This window comes from Myodes glareolus, chromosome 4 (genome assembly GCF_982192425.1).
Source record: "Myodes glareolus chromosome 4, mMyoGla1.1, whole genome shotgun sequence".
Taxonomy (NCBI): domain Eukaryota; kingdom Metazoa; phylum Chordata; class Mammalia; order Rodentia; family Cricetidae; genus Myodes; species Myodes glareolus.
In genome coordinates this window covers 13,048,031-13,068,752 of record NC_142029.1, presented here as the reverse complement: position 1 = coordinate 13,068,752, position 20,722 = coordinate 13,048,031, and the positions used below count along the sequence as shown (strand labels likewise).

At 39.3% G+C, this 20,722-nt stretch overlaps 1 protein-coding gene across 17 annotated transcripts in view; it reads left to right on the top strand.

Moving 5' to 3' along the window:
* Lrrfip2 (LRR binding FLII interacting protein 2) overlaps window positions 1–20,722 on the top strand; it is a 107,093-nt gene that overhangs the window by 61,340 nt on the left and 25,031 nt on the right. For 11 of the 17 annotated variants that reach the window (XM_085688929.2, XM_085688927.2, XM_085688925.2 and 8 more), the window contains 4 exons: window positions 4,497–4,541; window positions 5,948–6,064; window positions 8,582–8,653; window positions 16,697–16,867. In XM_085688929.2, coding sequence (XP_085545055.1) covers window positions 4,497–4,541; window positions 5,948–6,064; window positions 8,582–8,653; window positions 16,697–16,867 — 405 coding nt within the window. The remainder of the gene's footprint in view (window positions 1–4,496; window positions 4,542–5,947; window positions 6,065–8,581; window positions 8,654–16,696; window positions 16,868–20,722) is intronic. The other 6 variants (XM_085688931.2, XM_085688928.2, XM_085688926.2 and 3 more) reach the window with 1 other exon arrangement.

Sequence of the window (20,722 nt, the reverse complement as noted above, 5' to 3'; positions counted from 1 at the left end):
ATGATTCTTAATATCATCCTAATTTTGTTTCATATGTTTTTTTCACTATTGTTTTTACCTGAATTATTTTAGAGTCAATCCATTTCCATCATCTCATTTCCTAACAGGTAGCTGATATACATACCTAACCCTCCATTCCTAAGGGGAAAACAAGGAGTTTCCTAACACCACCCTTGGCCCATATTCAGGTGCTTGTGGTCTGCTGTTTGCCGCCTGCTTGGTTTTGATAAACCTATAAATGTTAGATTTTAAAAGCTGGATAATAAAGTACGCAGCTTGGCAAAATGTCCCATTTTCAGTAGCCAGAAAGGAACTGAAGAGATTTTAAAGTGGACTCTGACATTGGTCTGAAGCACCCTTCCTAGTGATTCGGGGACTGAGTGGAAGTCGAGTGTCCATGGGGGCACCTCTGGGTACCCCACTCTTCATGTACTTTGTGACCTACCTGCTGAGCTCATCTCTCCAGCCCCTCCCCCACCTGGCTTGGCATCATGCAGACAAGTCCTGTTCTGATTGCCCAGCACTGTGAAGGGGATTACTCCCTGTATATGCAGAGATCGGTTTTTTTATTAGCACTTCACTTATGGTATGAAATAGCTATTTTTGAACTATTTTAATCCTAGAAAATAATCTTACTTATTTTAATTGCAGTCCTAATTATTCCACTTTACTAACTTAAATCTGGCCATATAGCAAAGAATCTTGCTGTGGGTTGAACCAAGGAATTTGTCTATAATGAAATTAGGAGCTGGCTTACCAGTTATCTGAGGTGTTGTGTATTTTATTAACCTGCTTAGTAACCTCTTTTTAATTTTTTAAAACATTTTCATTTATTTTGTGTATGTATGTTCATGTGAGCATATGGCAGGGAGCACATTTGTAGGTCAGAGGAGAGCTTGGTTTTTCTCCTTATTTTACGTAGTCCTGAGGATTGGACTCATATCATGAGGCTCAGTGGCAAGTGCCTTTTACCTGCTGAGCCCTCTCACTGGTCCATTGGTACTTGTTTTTTTTCATAGGTATAATTGAATTTACTATATAGATCTGTTTTCTTGGTGGCTTGTTTTCTGTCAACCTCACAAATCATCATGCCTGAATTAGTGGTCATAGCCTTTGTACATTGAGTTCTTGGCAGTTTGCTTTAGTAATTATATGTAGACATGAAAAACGTTACGATTTGTCTCTTACTGTCTCTATTAATTAAATACCTCTTTAATGTAAGCAAAAGATTGTTTAGAACAGGCCTGCTATTTTATAGCCTGAGAGCCATTGCCATTTGTATTTTTAAGTACCTATAAAAGATCATTAATTTTGCTTTTTGATAATCTCTCTCTCTCTCTCTCTCTCTCTCTCTCTCTCTCTTTCTCTCTCTTTTGAGGCAGGGTTTCTTTGTGTAATAGTCCTAGCTGCTCTGGAACGAGCTCTTGTAGATCAGACTGGCCTCGAACTCACAGAGATCCACCTGCCTCTGCCTCCTGAGTGCTGGAGTTAAAGATATGTGCCACCACTGCCTGGCTTGATAATGTCTTCTAAACAGGGGACTTTCTCTAACCTGAAAAGCATGTGCTTTAGTTCACCCCACTGAAGCAGGTGAAAGGGAGTTTGTATTGGTTGATTCTTCCCCGTTCCCAGCTCTGCCTTTGCAAGATGTTTCCTCGCTGCTGTGTTGTGGACCCACTGTCTGCTCACACGGTGATAATCCTGGATCCAGGAGGCACTGGAGAAAGGTGCCAGCCAGTGTACAAGACTACAGGATTCATAGACTGTAACTCCTGTCTTGCTCTGTCAGCCTAGCAGGCTGGAATAAGGAAAAGAGTATAAATGTGTGCTGACTTACTGCTCATTGCACTTGTTTTTTGAAGAAATCCTTAGCCAGATTCACTTCAGGAAATCATTAAATCCACTTTTCTCTTCCCTTCTCTGGTTATGGAATCAGATCCACTTCCTGTATTTTGTTTGTTTCTTATTAAGCAAGTTTTAGATAACATTGTCATTATTAGCATTATTAGGTTGAGTTTTCTTGATACAGAAATGCAAAATTCATAATGTTTTACAATCTAAAATTTTTTATATACCTTCATTGTGCTATATAAGCTAGGTTGTAGCCAAACTTCAGTTTACACTGAAAATAATATATATATAAAATTAACTTATGTGTATAAAGTGTGAAATGTAGATGCATTCTATGTTTAGATTTGGGTACTAAGATATCTTAGTGTGTATATATGATTTTTTTCCAGTTATGAAATTTGAAACACTTCTTTTACCAAGTATGTCAAATGAAAGATATTTAATAGAAGTTAATGGATAATTATAATCTAATGGATGCATTTAGCAAACTACACTGTAAATACTTTATTTAGAGTATGCTTTTATACCTTAACTGTGATTAAACTTTATTGCATTTAAAAAGCCTTTTCAGGATCTGGCAGGTACTTTCAGTTGTTTATTATAGGCATTAGCTTGTCATTGCAATACACCTACGTAGATTCGGCCTCAGTGAGACTGAAGGAGTCTTGGCCAAGTCACTGCAGTCAACATAATTGGACTGCGGCATGACTGCTTTATGCTGGCTTACCAATTCCTGAGGTTTGGCGCATGATCAGTTTGTGTTGCGACAGATGGGATCTGTTAGAATACAGTGAACACAACAGAGTCAGCATTGTGGAGGCGTCAGTGATGCGGCCTCTGAAATGTAAGATTATTCCGGTGGTGGTCTAGTAAAGGGGGTGAGTTCGGGGTCATTTTTTTAAAATGTGATATGAAGAAGGGTTTCAGATGGCCTTGAGTAGTTTAATTTTGAATAAGTTTTTTTGTTAACCTATTAGCAGAAAAGAATTAGAAAATACTTATGAAAATAAGGCAGTTTATGAAGATACACTTCTTTACTTTGGATGGCACTAACTGCTGGGTAGAGTTTTTCACCAGTGCTGCTTGAGAGGGGTTCTTCCTCACTTAGAGCAGAAAATGACAGGATTGAAATCCTAGCTGTCATTGCCTGCTTGCTGTAATACATTTTGTGCTTTTTAAAGTAAGTCCAAATAAATTAAAATGATTTTCTTTTGAAAGTATTACAGCAAGAAATGAAACATCAAAACCCAGCCTTTATATCTCTGATAAGTGTACTAATTAAGTAAAAGGTCTCTATTTAAACATGATAACTGGGTAATAAAACATGCGCTAGAAACTTTCACATGTGAGAAAGTTGGGTTAAAGTCATCTGAGCAAAGGCAGAAATGTTTCCTGTTTTAGTAATTAAGCAAAAGAAGGTTTTCAAACCACCTTTCTGTGTTGGGCTATGAAGGTTGGTTTCAGAGTTCAGGACTGGGGATATTTTATTTTCATTTAGTTTTAAGTTTCCATGTCACTTTTCCCAGCAAAGTTTCCCACCTCTGAATTTTCCCCATAGTTCTAGTTAGAATTTTGGAATGGATCTTTAAGGAACCTTGCTTCTTGAAGCTGGTCTGAGAAGCCAGGAAACCTGAGTTAGCAACAGAAGCCAGGTTAGTCTGACTGCGGCATGTTGAAATAATACGCCACTGTGGAGAAGCCAGAATAAGTGAAGCCTGTGAGTACAGATGGATGGGGCGGATCCTGACTTACACACTAGGTGCTGTTCCTTGTTTGAGTACAGAGAAGGATCTGCAAATACAAGACTTGCATGCTAGAGATCAGACAACAACAAATGGATCAGCAACACAGTGCAGGGGAGAAGAAATGCTATGAAGAAAAATGAAGTATTTTTAAAACTTTGAGGCTTGGGGAAAAGAAGATGAACAGCGTGTCTGTGACAGTGTTGTTAAGATTTTGAGAGACTTGGGGTTGACTGTCCTTGGCAGAGCAGGGTCTGGTGGGGAGAAAGACCGATTTCTTATACCTTTCTGTACTGCTTGAGTTTGCTATGTGTGTAAGGAAACATATGTTTATATAACCTGCTTTGGCATTAAATAATTTTATGCATGCATTTTATGTTTTAATGTTTAAAACATTTTTATAGGGCTGGATAACTGCTCTTCCAGAAGTCTGGTGTTCCCAGCAACCACATGTTGGCTCACAACCGTCTCTAGAGGGATCTGAAGCCCTCTTCTGGTGAAAGGCATACATACAGTTAGCACACTCATACATAAAATAAATACTCTTAAAAAAAAGAAAAGTCTTTAAAAAAACATTTTTGTATTGATAGTTGCTCTACTTATATTGAGCTTTGTATGAGGTTTTCTTTAATGTATTTATTAAATACCATGAAAAGAAAAATCTGTCTAAAGAATCTAAAATTTTGAATCCATGTAGCTTGCTTCCAACCTATATTCTTTAGGATATGAACTAAAAATTCTTGACATTTTGTTATAACTTTTATTTCAGTTTTATTGTGTTTACTTTTGATTCCACACATCACGGAACTTAGAAAACCCCGTTGAGATTGTTCATCTCTCCACAAAATAAGAGTCAGCACGCTGAACATCTTCTTGATCTTCCTATCTCTCTTTTTTTTCTAGTTGGATGAAAAATCAGACAAACAGTATGCTGAAAGTTACACAAGAGTGAGTATAAAATTCTTGATGGGATGGGGCTCTCAAGGTCAGCCCCGGGCTTCCTATGACTCGTTCGTTTTGTTCAGCATAATTGGCCAATGGAGCTGCTCTTCCCATCGTCTGTTTCCTGTGCTTGACCCTTCAAATTCCTCCAGCCTTAGATCATGTGAAAGCCCCGGGAAGAGAGAAGCCACATCTTAGTTCACAGGACGTCATCCCTAAAGCTCTTGGCTACTCCTTTGATTCCCACTCTCTAAAAACTGATATTGAAAAGCCATTAAACATGGAAATGAAGTATCTAGGAATGAACCAACAGACCCATAGCTTTGATTTTTTTTCCTTATAGATAACTCACTTCTCTAAGAAAAGTAGAACTCTCTTGTTAGAGGAGTGCCTCTGTAGTAAAGTTTCTGTTTTCTATACACTTTTTAAGAAACCAGGGAAATGATCTACTGTATTAAATTTTATAATGCGAAGCAAAACTATAAGTCTATGCAGTTTTAATTTTTTAAGCTACACTCTAGAAAAGGCATTATAATAGTCGACCCAAATAACCAACACATTTCAACATAGAATCAATGTAGATGTTCTGTTTTGTGATGTTTGAGTCAGGGTCCTAGTATGTAACCTAGGCTGACCTTGACTTCTGCCTCAGCCTATTGCTGGAATTACAGAACTGCACTACTATACTCCACATAAAATTATTATGATGTACTTTGTTCCCTCTTCCTTCTGTAATAAGTCCTCAAAATCTGTGTATATTTTATACTTATATCTCATTTGGACTCACTAAATTTCAGGTGATTTCTTTTGACTCTTGACAAGTATTCCAGATAGCACAGATCTCTGCTATTTATTAGTCAAGAGTGTGGTTTTGGAGAGAACAGTCTAAATTCATAGCAGTGAGCGATGTTCTTTTCTTGCTCCTGGCTACAAATAGGTTTGTCTTTCTTGGCAGAGATGAGCTGCTTAAGCAATGTTAGGAGCGAAAGTAGGGAAGTGCTAATTAGACATTAGTTATGAATTTCTAAAACAGCTCTAAATTAGCCTGACAGCTCACCTGAGTAGTTGAATGTGACAAAGAAAAGCCTAGAATACAAAGCCTTCTATAAAAATTATTTTCACCTATGAATTTTGAATTTTAGATTCTGATAGTGTTTGAGGTAATGAAATGGTACTTGGTATGACTAGCCCCTCTTCTCTCTGCAGACCCATCTAGGCTGACAGTGTGAACTAACTGCTCCTAGGAGCCTTCTAGGCTGACAGTGTGCACTAACTGCTCTAGGAGCCTTCTAGACTGTGTTGTTAGAATGTTCATCTGAAGCTCACCTGCTCCCACCACTCTGCCCAGGGTCAGTCTTCACAGCAAACAGTTTTAAAGAACAGCTCACAATGTCATTATCTATCTTTTTCAGCCTTCATCTCGAAATTCTGCCTCAGCAACGACACCTCTAAGCGGAAACTCATCCAGACGGGGCAGCGGGGACACCAGCAGCTTAATAGACCCAGACACCTCGTTAAGTGAACTACGGGTAAACCATAGTTTGTCTGCCTTGGCAAAGCAGCTTTGGTTTCTTTGTAGTTCATGGAGCTTTTAACACTTAATGTGACTTATGAGGAACAAATAGGGTTTCTGTAAAGACCTGATCATCACAGCTCAAAAGCCCACAGAAAGGAAGGGATAAGGTCATTCTTTCTTTAGTTATCTTTCCTGAAGATGTGATGCCATTGTAATGGATCCAGCCAATGACAAGCAGTTATGTAATATATATTAAAGTAATTCTTTAAGAAGAAGACCTTGCCATTATTTAATTGGAAAATATTTGGATTTAGAAAGAACAGCAGACTATGGAAATTATTAGCCTTTTGAGCCATTATCATATTAGGTGCTTAAATATAGTTTCTTAGTATTTCATAATAAAGTATAATATTTGGACAACAGAAATGCCTGAGCTAATAGAAAGTTTACTTGACCCATTAGTTGCATCTCCATCCTTATTAACCTTTTATTTGGAAGATGAGAATGTACCAAAAATTATGTTGATTGTCTTATTTGCTCAATCTGTTTTGAGTAATGGATCAAGACTTGTAAGAAAAACTGTAATTACGTACTCACTCACTCCTGTTTTTGAACATTTGGCAGTGGACATGTAGACAGCCAATCATATTCTGGCCTTCAGGAGATCACTGTTCACTGAAAAGATTCGAACCGGTTAAACCAGTTAATACTAGACAGTGATAAGTTAGTTCAGAAAGACATTGTGTAAATCTGACGAGGAACAGAGAGCACAAAACTTTTCAGAGAAGCAAGTTCAGAGCTAAGTCTTGAAGGAAGAATAAAAATAAAGCAAGGAAACTGGAGGGGAGTCTCTCTTGAATGAGAGGGTTATTGGTATAGAAGACTCAGAGTTTAGGGTAACAAGGAAGGAGGAATTGCTGGTGAAAGAAAGGAGGGGGTGGGGGTGAGGTGGAGATCTGGGGATACAAATCACAACTTGCTGTGTTGGATAGGAGAGCAGTATGGTTTGATTTGCATTCTTAAAAGTAACTCTGGCCACAGTCCTGAGGGAGCATTAGATGGCAGGAGAACATAACCCAGGGCTTGAACAGTGAGGAAGGAAGAAGTGGGCAAGTGAAAACTTCAGGGGAGGAAATGCAAGCGGCTGGCCCTGAGGTGGCTTTGCAGCCCTAGGATTAGGATGGGCAGTCAGTCAAGAGAGATGGAAGATCAAACAGGTATCTGCTTTGTTTCTTTCCTTTTCTTTTTTGTAAAAGTAAGGTTGTTTATATTTCTGTGGGTTGGCTTGAGCAGGTGGGAAGGGAGGCTGAGAGTTGAGGGAGAGTAGAAGTCAGCTGACAGTCAAGTCTAAGGAGGCTTACCTGGAGGGCATGCCTGTGGCCATGCCTTTCCAATGCCGGGTAGCAGAGGTGGAGGCTCACTATGGCCTGGGCGGGAGCCTGTCTGTGAAAGTGCAGGGTAGCGGATAATGAGTTGTAGAGCTGTGGCAGGCAGGAGAGTCAATATGCCTTGGGAGATGGCAGTGTTCTTTGAACTACTGACCAGAGTTTGAATAAGGAAAAGTCTTGCTTTAGGGGCTACATTCTCATGGGGCAGAAGGACACTGAGACAACTTCTTCCAGTATTGGCCTTAGGTTGCTCTTTTCATAGATTTAGCATTTACTTTTTTCCCTTGAAAGAATAATCTCTGAGAAAGAGATGAGCTTTTGGGTCCTAGTGCCTGACTCCTGATGGACCCCTAGGAAAATGATTGTTGAATGGATCAGTGAGTGCAAGGCCAGCTCACCTACCAAAGAGGGAAAGCACAGAGCAAGATGGTCTCCAACAGTCCATTCCGCTGCCATTGCTACACTCAGAGTCCTGTTGACTCTACATGACATGATTGGACTTAAGAAATAATATTTTCCATTTAAAAGTTGGCTTATTTTTCTAAAAAAGAGTTTATGGAAACATTTGGAGCAAATGCTCTTCTCATCACTTAAAGATATCCTCTGAATAGAATTTACCTCTGGAAATTGTTTTCATTGTGTTTAATTTCCTTCTCTTTCTCCCAAATTAATGTGTTCAGTAGCTAAGTGATTTAAAAGTAACATAATTTTTATACTGTGTTATGTTTTTTAAAACTTATGCATGAAGAATAAAATTTGTTTTCAATTAATTTACTATGTATTTTACAAGTTGTAAGTGAAGTATTACACTAAAAATATTTGTGATTTATAAAATTAAAAAACTTATATTTTAAAAATGATAGTATTTATATGCATTTTGCTATATCTCTATATCTATATCTCCATTTTCTAGTGCTGTTTTCAAAGAATTCAGTGCCAAGGAAGTATTGATACTAGATTGATTTCTCTGGTTCCGCTGCCATTTGAAGGATTTGCCTCTTGCAGTGGTTTGGGAATGTGGGGTGGTGTTCACATTTTTATGTTTGTATTTCTCTAGTTTTAGTCGAACTAAGTTGTATTTTCATCTGATTACTTTGAGTTTTAAGATATATTTTGCGACGGTTCCTTCTTATGTCCTGCAGGACATCTATGACCTGAAGGACCAGATACATGATGTAGAAGGGAGATACATGCAGGGACTTAAGGAACTGAAGGTACAGGGCTCCTTGTAGCCCACGCATGCTCTGTATGCAGAAGTGTTGGTAATGGTGGTTCCAGAGTCCATTAACCTGCTGCTCATAGCTTTACTAACAGTGTTTGTCCTTCAAGCATGTGCTTAACCTGCAGTACACAGGACAGGGATGCTTGCAATCTGGGCTGATGTTTAGATGTTAGTGTAGGCTTGGGGGAAAGTTGGAGCAGAAGATACTATAACTTGTACTTTTATTATTTTGAGACAGGGACTCTCTGTGTAGCCCAGGCTGGTCTTAAACTTTGGTCCTCTTGCCTTGGCCTCAATGCTGGGATTCTAAGTGTGTGCTGCCACAGCCAACTCTTTACAGTTTTTATGACTTGTAAAATTTTAGTTGTCTCTTGGGTCTTAATCATTAAACATTAGACAGACACCTAAAAATATTCTAAGGATATTTTTTACTGAGGACTGGACCTTGAAAGTCTTCCCAGCTCAATGAAAGCATTGCCTGATTCTGTCACCAATTCCAGTCAGTCTTAGAGGTGGGGAAGCCTTAATGAAGGGACCTCAATGAAAGCATTGCCTGATTCTGTCACCAATTCCAGTCAGTCTTAGAGGTGGGGAAGCCTTAATGAAGGGACCTGAAGGCATGCGTACTGATTCTTTTCTGACCTGTATGTAAGTTAAGATTATTTGTTAGTGTGTTAAAGAATTCAGAGCTGGCAAGGTGGTTCAGTGAGTGAGGTACCTTGCCACCGAGCCTGATGTCCTGAGTTGGATCCCTGGAACCCACAGGTAGAAGTAGAAGTTGCCCTCTACCTCCACATGTGTGCCCTGGCATTTGTGTATATGCATACACACACACACACACACACACACACACACACACACACGTACATAATAATGTAATTTAAAAATTAAGAGATCTAATCTTAAAAAGAATAATTTAGAGGTCAGTTTGAATGACCTGTATCTCTTCCCAACAAGGATGTCTGTATTTGAAGTGTAAATGTGTCAGGCGGTCATTTAATTATACCTCTTACCCCATGTTTCAGTATATAGCTCAAGCTGGACATTGTGAAGAAACTAGAGGTCTCATTAAACATGACAGGTGTTAGATGCAAACACCAGCAAGTCTCTAGAGGAGCGAATGCAAGGCTCTCTGACAGGTGACTCGGCATAGCCACACATCAAATAGGCTTTCATGAGCAAGACTTCCTGACTCCTTCCTGTTGTGATCTGAAATAGCTCTACTTCCAGTCAAACCTATTATGTAGGTAGCATGATCCAAAAGGAATTCACACGAAGACATGGTACCAAAAAGGATGAGAGTTCCTTCTATGAGGCGTCCCCTTGGGAGCCTGAGGTGAGGCTGTTAGGAAACATCAGGAGAACTCAATCAGTTAATGGGCCCATTTATTTTTACTAATCTAAATCTTAAGGTTTAATCTCCCCTTTAGGGCTTAATGGGATAACTTACATCTTGCATCAAGGGAATAAATCTGGTATATTAGATACATATATACTTTCTTAATGTCTTATACAACAGCACAACCAGACAGCCATCACATGATTCAGAGGAATTCCTAACTTTTTTGTTGTTTATTTTATTTAAAACATTTTTCTTTTATTTTATATTCATTTATTAAATTCCTTGAATAAAAATGCCAAAAAATTTGAAATTTGAACAGGTAATGTGCCGTTTCTTAATTCTTTTCTGTGTATGATTGAACTTGACTTTAGATTTCTATTTATCCTTGAAATTATTCATTTAATTGGAAAAATTGCAACAAAAATGTATCTAGTTGGTGACTGACCATGGTGTTGTGGCATATCCTACTAAAAAGGGCTGTTGCTTTACAACTTATAATGTTGTTCATGATTATTATGTTTACTTTTGGAGTATTTTCCCTAGACTCACTGCCACCCTTCCTTTAATAAAGAGTGTTATAATGTTTTCCCCATGCCATAGAATAACCTGATAGTATGCACTATTGCTCAGAAAACAGTAAAATAGTATTAAAAAGGATAAATGATATAAACATCTTTAATGATTTTATAAAGGACTAAAACTATTTTAAAAACTATTAAACATAATACTGTATTGAATTTTAAAACAAAATTATAGAGATTCATAAAATAACACAACTTACCTGTTTTTAGTGAGTACAAGCTTTTCATGACATTGAAAAGGTAGGAAGTTGTTGTGTGATGTTTCACTCTTTTGGCTTTTTGGTCTTTTGGTGGGGCCCACCACCTAGCTCCCAAATAGATCACACATGGGGGCTTATTCTTAGTTATGAATGCCTGTCCTTGGCTGATTTCTAGCCATCTTTCCTTAACTTAAATTATCCTGACCTCCTTTTTCCTTTACTTCTGTATATCTTACTTTAACCCTTACTCCTTTGCTGTCTGGGTGCTGGCCGGCCCCTAGCACCCTGCTCTTCGTGTTCTCTTGCTTCCCCTCTTCCTCGGGTCTCCTTCTTTTTATCCTCTCTGCCTCCAGTCCCACCTATGCCCGCTCCTGCCTCACTATTGGCCCTTCAGCTCTTTATTAGAGCCATCAGGTGTTTTAGACAGGCAAAGTATCACAGCTTCACAAATAAACAAATGCAGCATAAACAAAAGTCACACACTTTAAAGTAATATTCCCCAACAGGAAGTTGTGGAACAAAATGTATGCATATAGGTTATATTAAAATAGGCAAGAGGGTGTGTGTACACATGTGAACAGGAAACAGCCTGACTCATGGCACTGCTGCCTCTGCTTGGAGTATGGGCAAGGAAGAATTTTGCTTTATAATTTTTTTCTCCTCATAAAGTCTTACCACCTTTTTTGCTTAGATATTTCTTAAGAGCAGTTTTTAATTGGTAGTTAACATTTCAGAATTATTAAATTATTAAAACGTAGTGTTAGATGAACTTTCTCTGGGGACATTTAGTGTAACTGGTCTCCTCACCTCAGATAGCACAACAGCAGCAGCCCAGCTTGTGAAGCTGGTGAGCTTCTGGGGTGTACTTTCAGGGGCATGGGTGATCCCCAGACAGCCCCTTCACTGAAAAGTCACCCCACCAGGGATTTAGTCTTCCCCATCACTGCATAGACCCTCCCTCCAGCCCATATTCCATAGTCCTTATACTCTTGAGCCTTCCTAGATTCTGTACATCTGGAGCAGAAGTATATTCAACTGGCAGGGAGGTGCAAAGAGGAGGGAATGGCTGGGAGTTTTAAGTGAGGATCCAATGACCTCTCTTTATTTTTTGTTATGAGAAAATGTCAACAGACCCAATCATTTATTTTTTTTTCTTTTAAATAGGTGTATTTGTGTGTGCGCAGGTAGAGACCAGAGGTACTAGAGTCACTGTTAGCTGTCTTACCTGGGCTCCAGGAGCCAATATTCTCTCTTAACTACTAAGCTGCCTCTCCAGCCCCAACAGGCCCAATCTGTTGTGGTTAATTCCAATTGCTCTGATTAAGATGCTAATTGCAGTTATGCTGAGTGGATGTGTTCCACAATTACTTCTGACCAGCCTGCATTCCTTCAGTCTCTTTGTGTGTTTTTCTTCTGTGAGATGAAGAGACTTGGAAATAGTCCCTGCTTTGACAGAGTTACCTACACCATTGTCTGCAATAAGGCCATGTGGAGAACTTGAAAATGTTCAATAAGTACTGTTGCTATCAGGTATTAGTTATGACATTATTCAAGAACCTTAAAACCTAATGCATTTCTAACTGACACTGGTGTTTCATATCTGAGTACTGAACTTCAGAGAAGATTTAGTGTTAGACAGTTGATTGGGCCATGTAGTTGGTTTTTGCTGTTTGACTTATTCCAGCCATGTTAGCACTGATTATTTGATTTTTTTTCTCCACAAATTATTAATTACTGCGCATCAATCCTTTGGGATTGTTGTGTGTATTAGGGTTCTCTAGAAAGACACAACTGATAGAATGAATATGTCTGTTTGTGTGTGTGTGTATATATACACAAACGTGTACACACACGTGTGTGAATGGGGTTTATTACAATGATTTGCAGTCTGGTCTGACTACTCCAATAATGACTGTTTTCCTAGGGAAAGTCCAAGAATCCTGTAGTTGTTAGGTCTGTGAGGCTGGCTGTCTCAGATGGTCATTAGTATATGCTGGAATCCCAAAGAAGTGGGCTGTAATCCCAGTGAAGGCATGAACTTGTTAGCAAGTCTGAGGGCAAGTAGGCAAGAGCAAAACTTCCATTTTCAAGTCCTTTATGTAGGCTGTCACCTGAAGGTGTGGGTCAGACTTAAGGTGGGTCTTCCAACCTTAAATGCTCCAATCAAGAAAAATTCCTCATGGGTGTATGCAGCCACTTGGGTTTTAGTTAATTCCAAATGTAGTCAAGTTGGCAACCTAGACTAGCCATCACAGTGTGTGTAATGCCATGTTGCTTTTAATCCTAGCACTTGGAAAGTGAAGGCAGGAGAATCAAGAATTTAAGGCCAACCTCAGCTATGTGAGCCCTTGTCTCAAACAAACAAACTGAAGTCAAGGTGGCAGTGGGGAAACAGGAGAGAAGAAAGGGGTGAGAGAAAAACACCTTTGGATGAACCAGGCTCAGTTGTACTCACTTGAAGCCGTAGGTACTTGGGAGGCTAAAACAGGAAGATTACTTTAGCCTGTGGGTTCAAGACCAGTCTGAACGGCACAGCAAGAACCCCTATCAAAAAAAAAAAAAAAAAAAAAATCAATTAAAAAAAAAACTTTGGGTAAGCAAAATAGCAAAAACCCAAACTATAAGATTTCAGATGCCAGGATCAACCATATATGTTTATAAAAATGTAGCATTCAGAAATTCCTCTCAAAAGCTGAGAGGCACAGCTGGACACTTACTTCCCTTAGGCAGCTGGAATCTCTGCATCCTTACCTGTTGCGAGCTTCAACAAGCAACCACTTGTGTCCAGCATAATCTTGATCTAACCAGAACAATCCTAGCTCTGAGAGATGAAAACACAGTTCTGGCTCTATGTCCCTGAGGTCCCCAGCCCAAATTTAGCATCCTTCATTCTTCTAATCTCAGAAAGTCTATATTGCCTTTACAATCACTTGACATTTTGGTGGCAAGCAGTTAAGACTAATCAGTTCCTTAGAATGTGGTGGTCACTGTCTCAGCCTTTTATCAGTTTGTTGTAGTCGTTCAGCTAGGATTTGAGAGGTTGAGAACAAGAGCAATGTATCTGTCCTTGTATAAATTGTCTGATATAAGTACTGGTTCATTTTATTGATTAATTTTGTTTATGACTTTCCAGATAATGTTCTTTCGTCATACCTTTTATTTGTAGGAGAGCAAGAATAGATTATTTCTTTAAGTCCAGAAAAAACTGTTGAACGAAGAGTTAATGGACTAGGAGAAGAAATCTTATCAGCTATAAGTTGGTCAGTATGTGAAGTGTACACTTTATGTAGGGAACTAAGAATAAAATAATGAAGGCGCTTCCTGAACTAGTAAGAAGGTTTCATAACTGGGTTATGAATGCTTATTGGGGGAGTAGCTGGGCATAGATAATCAAAGCTTAAACATTTATACTGTGGCTTCAAAATGTGGGTGTACTTCAGAATCACCCGGTGATACTTAAAATAGAAATCTCCCATCTCTCCCTCTGGATCTGGTATTCAATGGATCTGGGAAGGATTGAAAATTTCTTTTCATAAAACTGACTAAAAATGTAAGTAAGATTAGGATATTTTTCTACCTTGGCACTTTAGAAGTCTCTCTTAAATATGTATATATATATTTGTTTTTTGAGACAGGGTTTCTCTGTGTAACAGCCCTAGCTGTCCTGGAACTAGCTCTTATAGACCAGGCTGGTCTTGAACTCACAGAGATCCGCCTGCCTCTGTCTCCGAGTGCTGGGATTAAAGGTGTTTTTATTGGGCTGGAGAGATGACTCAGCACTGTCTGCTCTCCCAGAGGTCCTGAGTTTGATTCCTAGCAACCACATGGTGGCTGACAAACTGTGAGCCATAACTCTATAATGAGATCTGGTGTCCTCTTCTGGCAGAGCATTGTATACATAATAAATAAATAAATCTTTAAAAATTTTTTTTTAATGTTTGTGTATATGAGTGGTTGTCCACATAGGCCAGAAGAGGCATCAGAGTTTTAGAGTGGGAGACACAGGTACAGATAGTTGTGAGCTGTCTGTAATAGGTGCCAGAAATCAAACTTGGGACTTTTAGAAGAACAGCAAGTGTTCTTAGCCACTGAACCATCTCTCCAGCCCCATTTTAAGAGTTTGTTATGTGCTTTTTACAAAGAAATCATCTTGTGCCAATTTCACATGGACCTATTTGCATCATGTATTTTGTTCGTGTGCCTAGTTTTTGAGCTTCCTTGGATTCTATTACTCATGGATTCATACCCCATTTTATATGCCACTGAACTGTGATAAGGATTTTTTTTTCCACTGCTAACTTCTTAGGTGAAATTTGATATTATATGAATTGATACCATTGAATTTGTACCTTCTTATAGTTGACTTTTTAACATATGCTTTTAGTTAAATGTTTTCAATAAGATTTTTAATCATACCTGTATTTAGCTCTGATTTGTGAAGCATAGAATTACTGGATCAAATGGTTGGACATCTGAGAAACTGCCCAACTGTTTCCGGAATAGCCACTTCCACTTCCGCCAGCAGTATAAGAAATCCAGCTTCACCATACCCTCCCTAATCCTTTTTTTCTTTCAGGGGAAAGGAGCTTGCTTGAGGTTATGGTGTGGTCTCTTCTACTGGGCATTTGGCCTCAGCCTTGTGCCTAAAGATTTGATCATGGTTTCTAACCATTTTAATAGATAAGACATAGGATCACACTGGGTGTTTTTGGTTTGCATCCCCTAATGAGTGGTGCTGAGCATGCATCCTTGTACTCCTTGGACATCCATGTGTATACCTTCTTTGTGGATCTGCCTATTCAAGTTGTCATCACCCTGAGTTTTAAACCTTTTGTTATTGAGTTGTTAATGTTCTGGATGAAAGTCAATTATCAGAACACTTACAAGTACTTCCTCCCATTCTGTGGGCTGCCATTTGCTGTGTAAAGTTTTAAATTTTAATAAGGTCTCCCTTTTCTCTTTGACTAATAGTGCTCTTTGTATAATTTTTGCTTAAGAAACCATTAGCCATCCAGAGTCATAAAAACTGACTTCTGTATTTCCGTTAGAGTTTTAAGGTTGTAGCTATGCATTTAGATCTTTGGTTCATTTGGAGCTAATTTTTGAGCATGGTGTTAGGTAGTCATTCATCTTCATTCATCAGAACCACAGAGTTGTCCCAGCATCATTCATTCTTTCCCGTTGGATTATGTGGACACCTTTGTTGAAAAACTGATTATATGTTAGGTTCTGGAGTCCTAGGTCTATTTTACCGATTTTGGTTTGTTAAACATTTGTACTAGTTTGAAAAAGTATCTCCAAAAGTGATTACTTTTTTGAATGAGTTTTTCTTTTTATCTTTTAATAAGTCAATAGGCAATTACAATTACAAAGTTACTTGTTTTAAAATATCATATAGTATCTTAGGTAAAAATTTTTGAATTACATAAAATTTCAGGCACTGTGAATAAATAATTTAAAATGTTCATCCCACTTATATTAGTATTAAGAACACTGAGGAAATACTGAAAATTGAAACCCAAAAATGGCAAAATTCCGTGAAGTGTGTGGTTGTGCTGAGAGAGGCTGTGTTTTCTTGAACTGCTGTATTCTGAACACCAGACACCTACTTGTTCTAAACTACAAGAGAAACTCTTCTGAAAATAAAAATGATTCTATCTACATTTACTACTTCTTAAAAACACGTTTTCTGCACACTTTTTCATTGCTGCTTTCTTTTGTGATCTTGGCATGCAAAGAGAACACTTCCCAGAAAGGCATTAGTGTTTCCTACCATCTTTCTGTTCCATGTGCACGCTGCTTGCACTGTGTGGAAATGCTTCTTTATATGTGCTAGATCATGCTTTGCTCTTGTGTCTCTCGTGTGCAGCCACTAGGTTGTGGATATCAAGCTGATGATTTTTGTCATTTAGGAGTCTTTGTCTGAAGTAGAAGAGAAATACAAGAAAGCCATGGTGTCCAATGCACAGCTCGACAACGAGAAGAACAACCTGATCTACCAGGTGGACACTCTCAAGGACGTTATTGAAGAGCAGGAGGAGCAGATGGCGGAGTTTTACAGAGAAAATGAAGAGAAATCAAAGGTAGCTGCATATCATGTATACCACTTTCTTGGTCCTAAAAATCAAAGTCTGGCATTCGAAGAAGATGGGGTTGGCGGGAAACTGCAGAACTGAGTGGTCTGAGAAATTAGTCAATGCCCTAACAATTTTTTTTCTAAAGGAAAACATTTATCCTTTTTGTTTTTAAAAACTAGATTATAATTCAAGTAGTGTTTTTTCTTGTTTGTTTGTTTGTTTGTTTTTGAGACAAGGTTTCTCTGTAGCTTTGGTGCCTGACCAGGCTGGCCTCGAACTCACGGAGATCTGCCTGCCTCCCGAGTGCTGGGATTAAAGGCATGCACAGCCACCACCCTGCTCCCAAGTAGTGTTGTTTTAGCTATGACAATGACCTTGAGTTGCTGCTTTCTTTCCATCATAACTGGAACAATACAGAGCTTAATGAGATAGATAGTTTTTTTTTTCCCTGTGAGCTTCTGAGTTCTTCAAGAGACTCCACTTTCCAAATAACCAGTTAATTAGAAGCAGCATTTAAAGATGTGAGTCAGACATTGACAGGTGTTTTCTTAAGAAGTTATGTACAGTTGGAGAATAAAGGCCACTGTTTTTCTTGTTATCATAATAAATGCATCCTTTATTTATTCATTTTCTTTAGGTTTTTGTTTTGTTCTTTGGAGACAGGGTCTCATGTACCTAGGCTAGCTTCAGACTTGCAAAGTAGCCAGAGATGCTCTTGAGTTCCTGGGCCTCTTGCTATCCGGTGCTGGATTTCAGGGCTGCCCCACCCCACCCAGCTTAGTAGCTCCATCTTTAAACTTATCTCTCTGTGCCTGTGTCAGCAGCAGAGCACCTGACTAGGGATGTGTGGGGCGTGTTCTCGGGACTGGGGGCATAGCTCAGCTGATAAAGGCCTGGATACCTAGTCCTTATGTAAAAGCCTGGTATGGCAGCACACATCTGCGTGTTCTGGGGAGTGACAGCTGAGTGGATTCCTGCAGTCCACTGGCCAGCCAGCCCATGCAGTCTGTGAGCTCCAAGTTCAGTAAGAGACTTGTCTCAACAATAGGTTGGACACCAGCTGAGAAAGAACCTGACATTAACCCATGGTTCTCCCATACACCAGCACATATGTGCAGGTACATCCATTCATACACGCACATACCACAAACATACAAAAGTATTATTTTCTTAATATTTCTTTTAATAAAAAACTAGCTTATTGACATTTAAACACATTATTACTTGGTGGTTAAGCATACGTGCTGTTCTTCAAGGGAACCCAAATTTAGTTACCAGCACCCACATGACGTAGCTCACAACCACTTGTACCTCCAGTTCCAGGGGACCTGACACTCGGCATGTGGAACACATGCATGCATGCAAATATTCATGAAATAAAAATAATCTTTAACAATTTCTCTTGGTTTTGAACATAGAGAAAGTATGTAGAGACTCGAGTGAGCCCGTCAGCTTTCCATTGCCTCCGTCAGCTCAGTTAGCCCACCCTGTCCAACTTCCGCTCTAGGCATCTAATGTTAGTAGTGAATCTTGGCAGACTACATGTTCTCCCTCTTTAAAAAAATACAATCAGAAAATTTCAGGGGCTGGAGATAGCTGTGCAGATAAAGCATTTGTCATCCAAACTTGAGGACAAGGGTTTGGATCCCCAGCAACCTTGTAAATACCAGAACAGCAGCCTTCCTGTAATTCTGGGAGGCAGAGACAAGAGAGCTGGAGTATGCTGACTAGGGAGACCTTAATCTAAAAGGTGAGAGAATAAATACCTGACATCCACCCCAGCTTCCACACACACTTGCACATCTGACACCCATGGCTATGCATATGCAGGTGCACATGCGCACGCACGCATGCATGCATGCACACACACGTACATGACCTGTTCGTACCTGAAAAATTAATATCAATATCAATTCTTTTACATTACCAGTCACTGTTAAAAATTTAGTAGTTTTAAAATGCTGTACACAGTTTTCCTTTTTTTTATATTTAGAAAGAAATCAGAAGCTAGCCATGGTTGTGTGTACTTGTAATCCTAGCACTTGAGAATCTGAGGCAGGAGGATCATGAATTTATGGTCATCCTGGGATACACTGAGAACCTTTCTCAAAATAAAACAAAAACAGAGACCGGGTGTGGTGTCACACATCTCTGTTCCCAGAACTGGGGAAATCGAGTCAAGAGGGTATTTGTGATTTTGAGGCCAGCCTGGTCTATTAGTAAGTTCCAGGTCAGCCAGAGCTGAACAGTGAGACCTGAGACCTTAGGCCGTCCCCATCTGACCTCAGTTAACTTCCTCTCAGCCACACCCTCCCAGGATCCAGATAAGTTCTACACTTTGCAATTAGTTGTGTGTTTTGAGACTCTTAGTTAATAGGTCCCCTTTCCTCCCCTCCCACATACAGTTTAGATATTGAGGAATCTGATTGCCTGTCCCAACAGCTTTTTGTTCTGAAAGACTATCTTCTCATTCTCACCGTGTCTTTCCTGGGCCTCCTGTGAGCAGGCTGTCGGGTATAGAGAGGTCACCAAATGTAACTAGAGTCTTTTTGGCAAATCTCTCGAAGGAGTGTGGTTCTTTCTACAGAGTCCAGGTAGCTAGTTGTCTTCCTGAGCTGTAGCTACATGCTTAGATCCAGTCCCAAGGGATCTGATGCCCTCCTCTGGCCTCCACAGTCACCAAGCAAGTGATTCACAGACATACATGCAGGAAAAACACCCATACATAAGAATTTTTTAAAAAAAACATTAAAAATGAGTTAGTTCATATACAACTTCCTATCTAAAGTCTATGATTTAGTAAAGTTTAGTATATTCACATAAATGTGCATCTTTCACACCCACAAAGAGTATTTTTATTCTCTCAAGTAGAAGCCGTTCTCTCCTTACCCACCATTTTCCTGTGCTTGATCCATGTCCCCAGGTAACCACTGACCTTCTTTGTATCTGTATAGATTTCCCCATTCTAGACTTTGATATCAACAAAATCGTGAAGGAATTCTTTCATGATTGTTATCTTACACTGAGTGTAGAAATCCTGAGTGATCTGTGATACACCACACATATAAGTGTTTCATTTTTTTTTATGGCCTGTTAATTGTTCGTTGTTAGGGTAGCCACACGTGTTGGGAGGTCCAGCAGCATTAATTGGTATTTGGGTTGTTTCCCCCTTTGACCTTTGATGAAAAAATGCTGACATGTATCGTGTGATTTTTCTGTGGACATGGTTTGGCTTTGTCTAAATACTTAGTGGGATTGTTGGGTCCTCTGGCAACTGCATGAACCATGTGAGGCGGAGCAGACTCTCCAAAGCAGTGCCAGCTACGGTCTTTGTCCACACTCTCTCCGTTGTTTACTAGTGGCTGGCTCGTCCGTCGGGTCTGCCGTCCTAGTGGATGTGGCCCTGGTTTGCACTTCTCTGGTTTTGAGGGTCTTTTCATGGGCTTATGGTTTATCTTTTGAAATCGCCCATTTTTCAATATTTATTACTGTTATAAAACTATATTTCAGATATAGTTCACTTACCAGATAAATGATTTATAGATATCTTCTACCATTTCTGTTTCTTTTTTAACTACCTATTCTTTGTTTTTAGCTTATGACAAAACTAAAACATGAGGACCTTTATTATCTTTTTATCATGAGGACCTTTATTATCTAGACAGGCAATCGCCATAGTGTTGGAAGTCAAGATAAAGAGCCTTTGCCTTTATAGTTTCAAAGTAAGGAGTCATGATGCCCTCACGGAGGCCAGCCGTCTTCTTTAAAAGTGTCTGTGGAGCTGAGTTCAGTGTTGTGTTGCAGCTTTTGTTCCTTTTGATGCTCAGTTTTGCCACTTCTGGCTCTGGTGAGTCTTTCAGG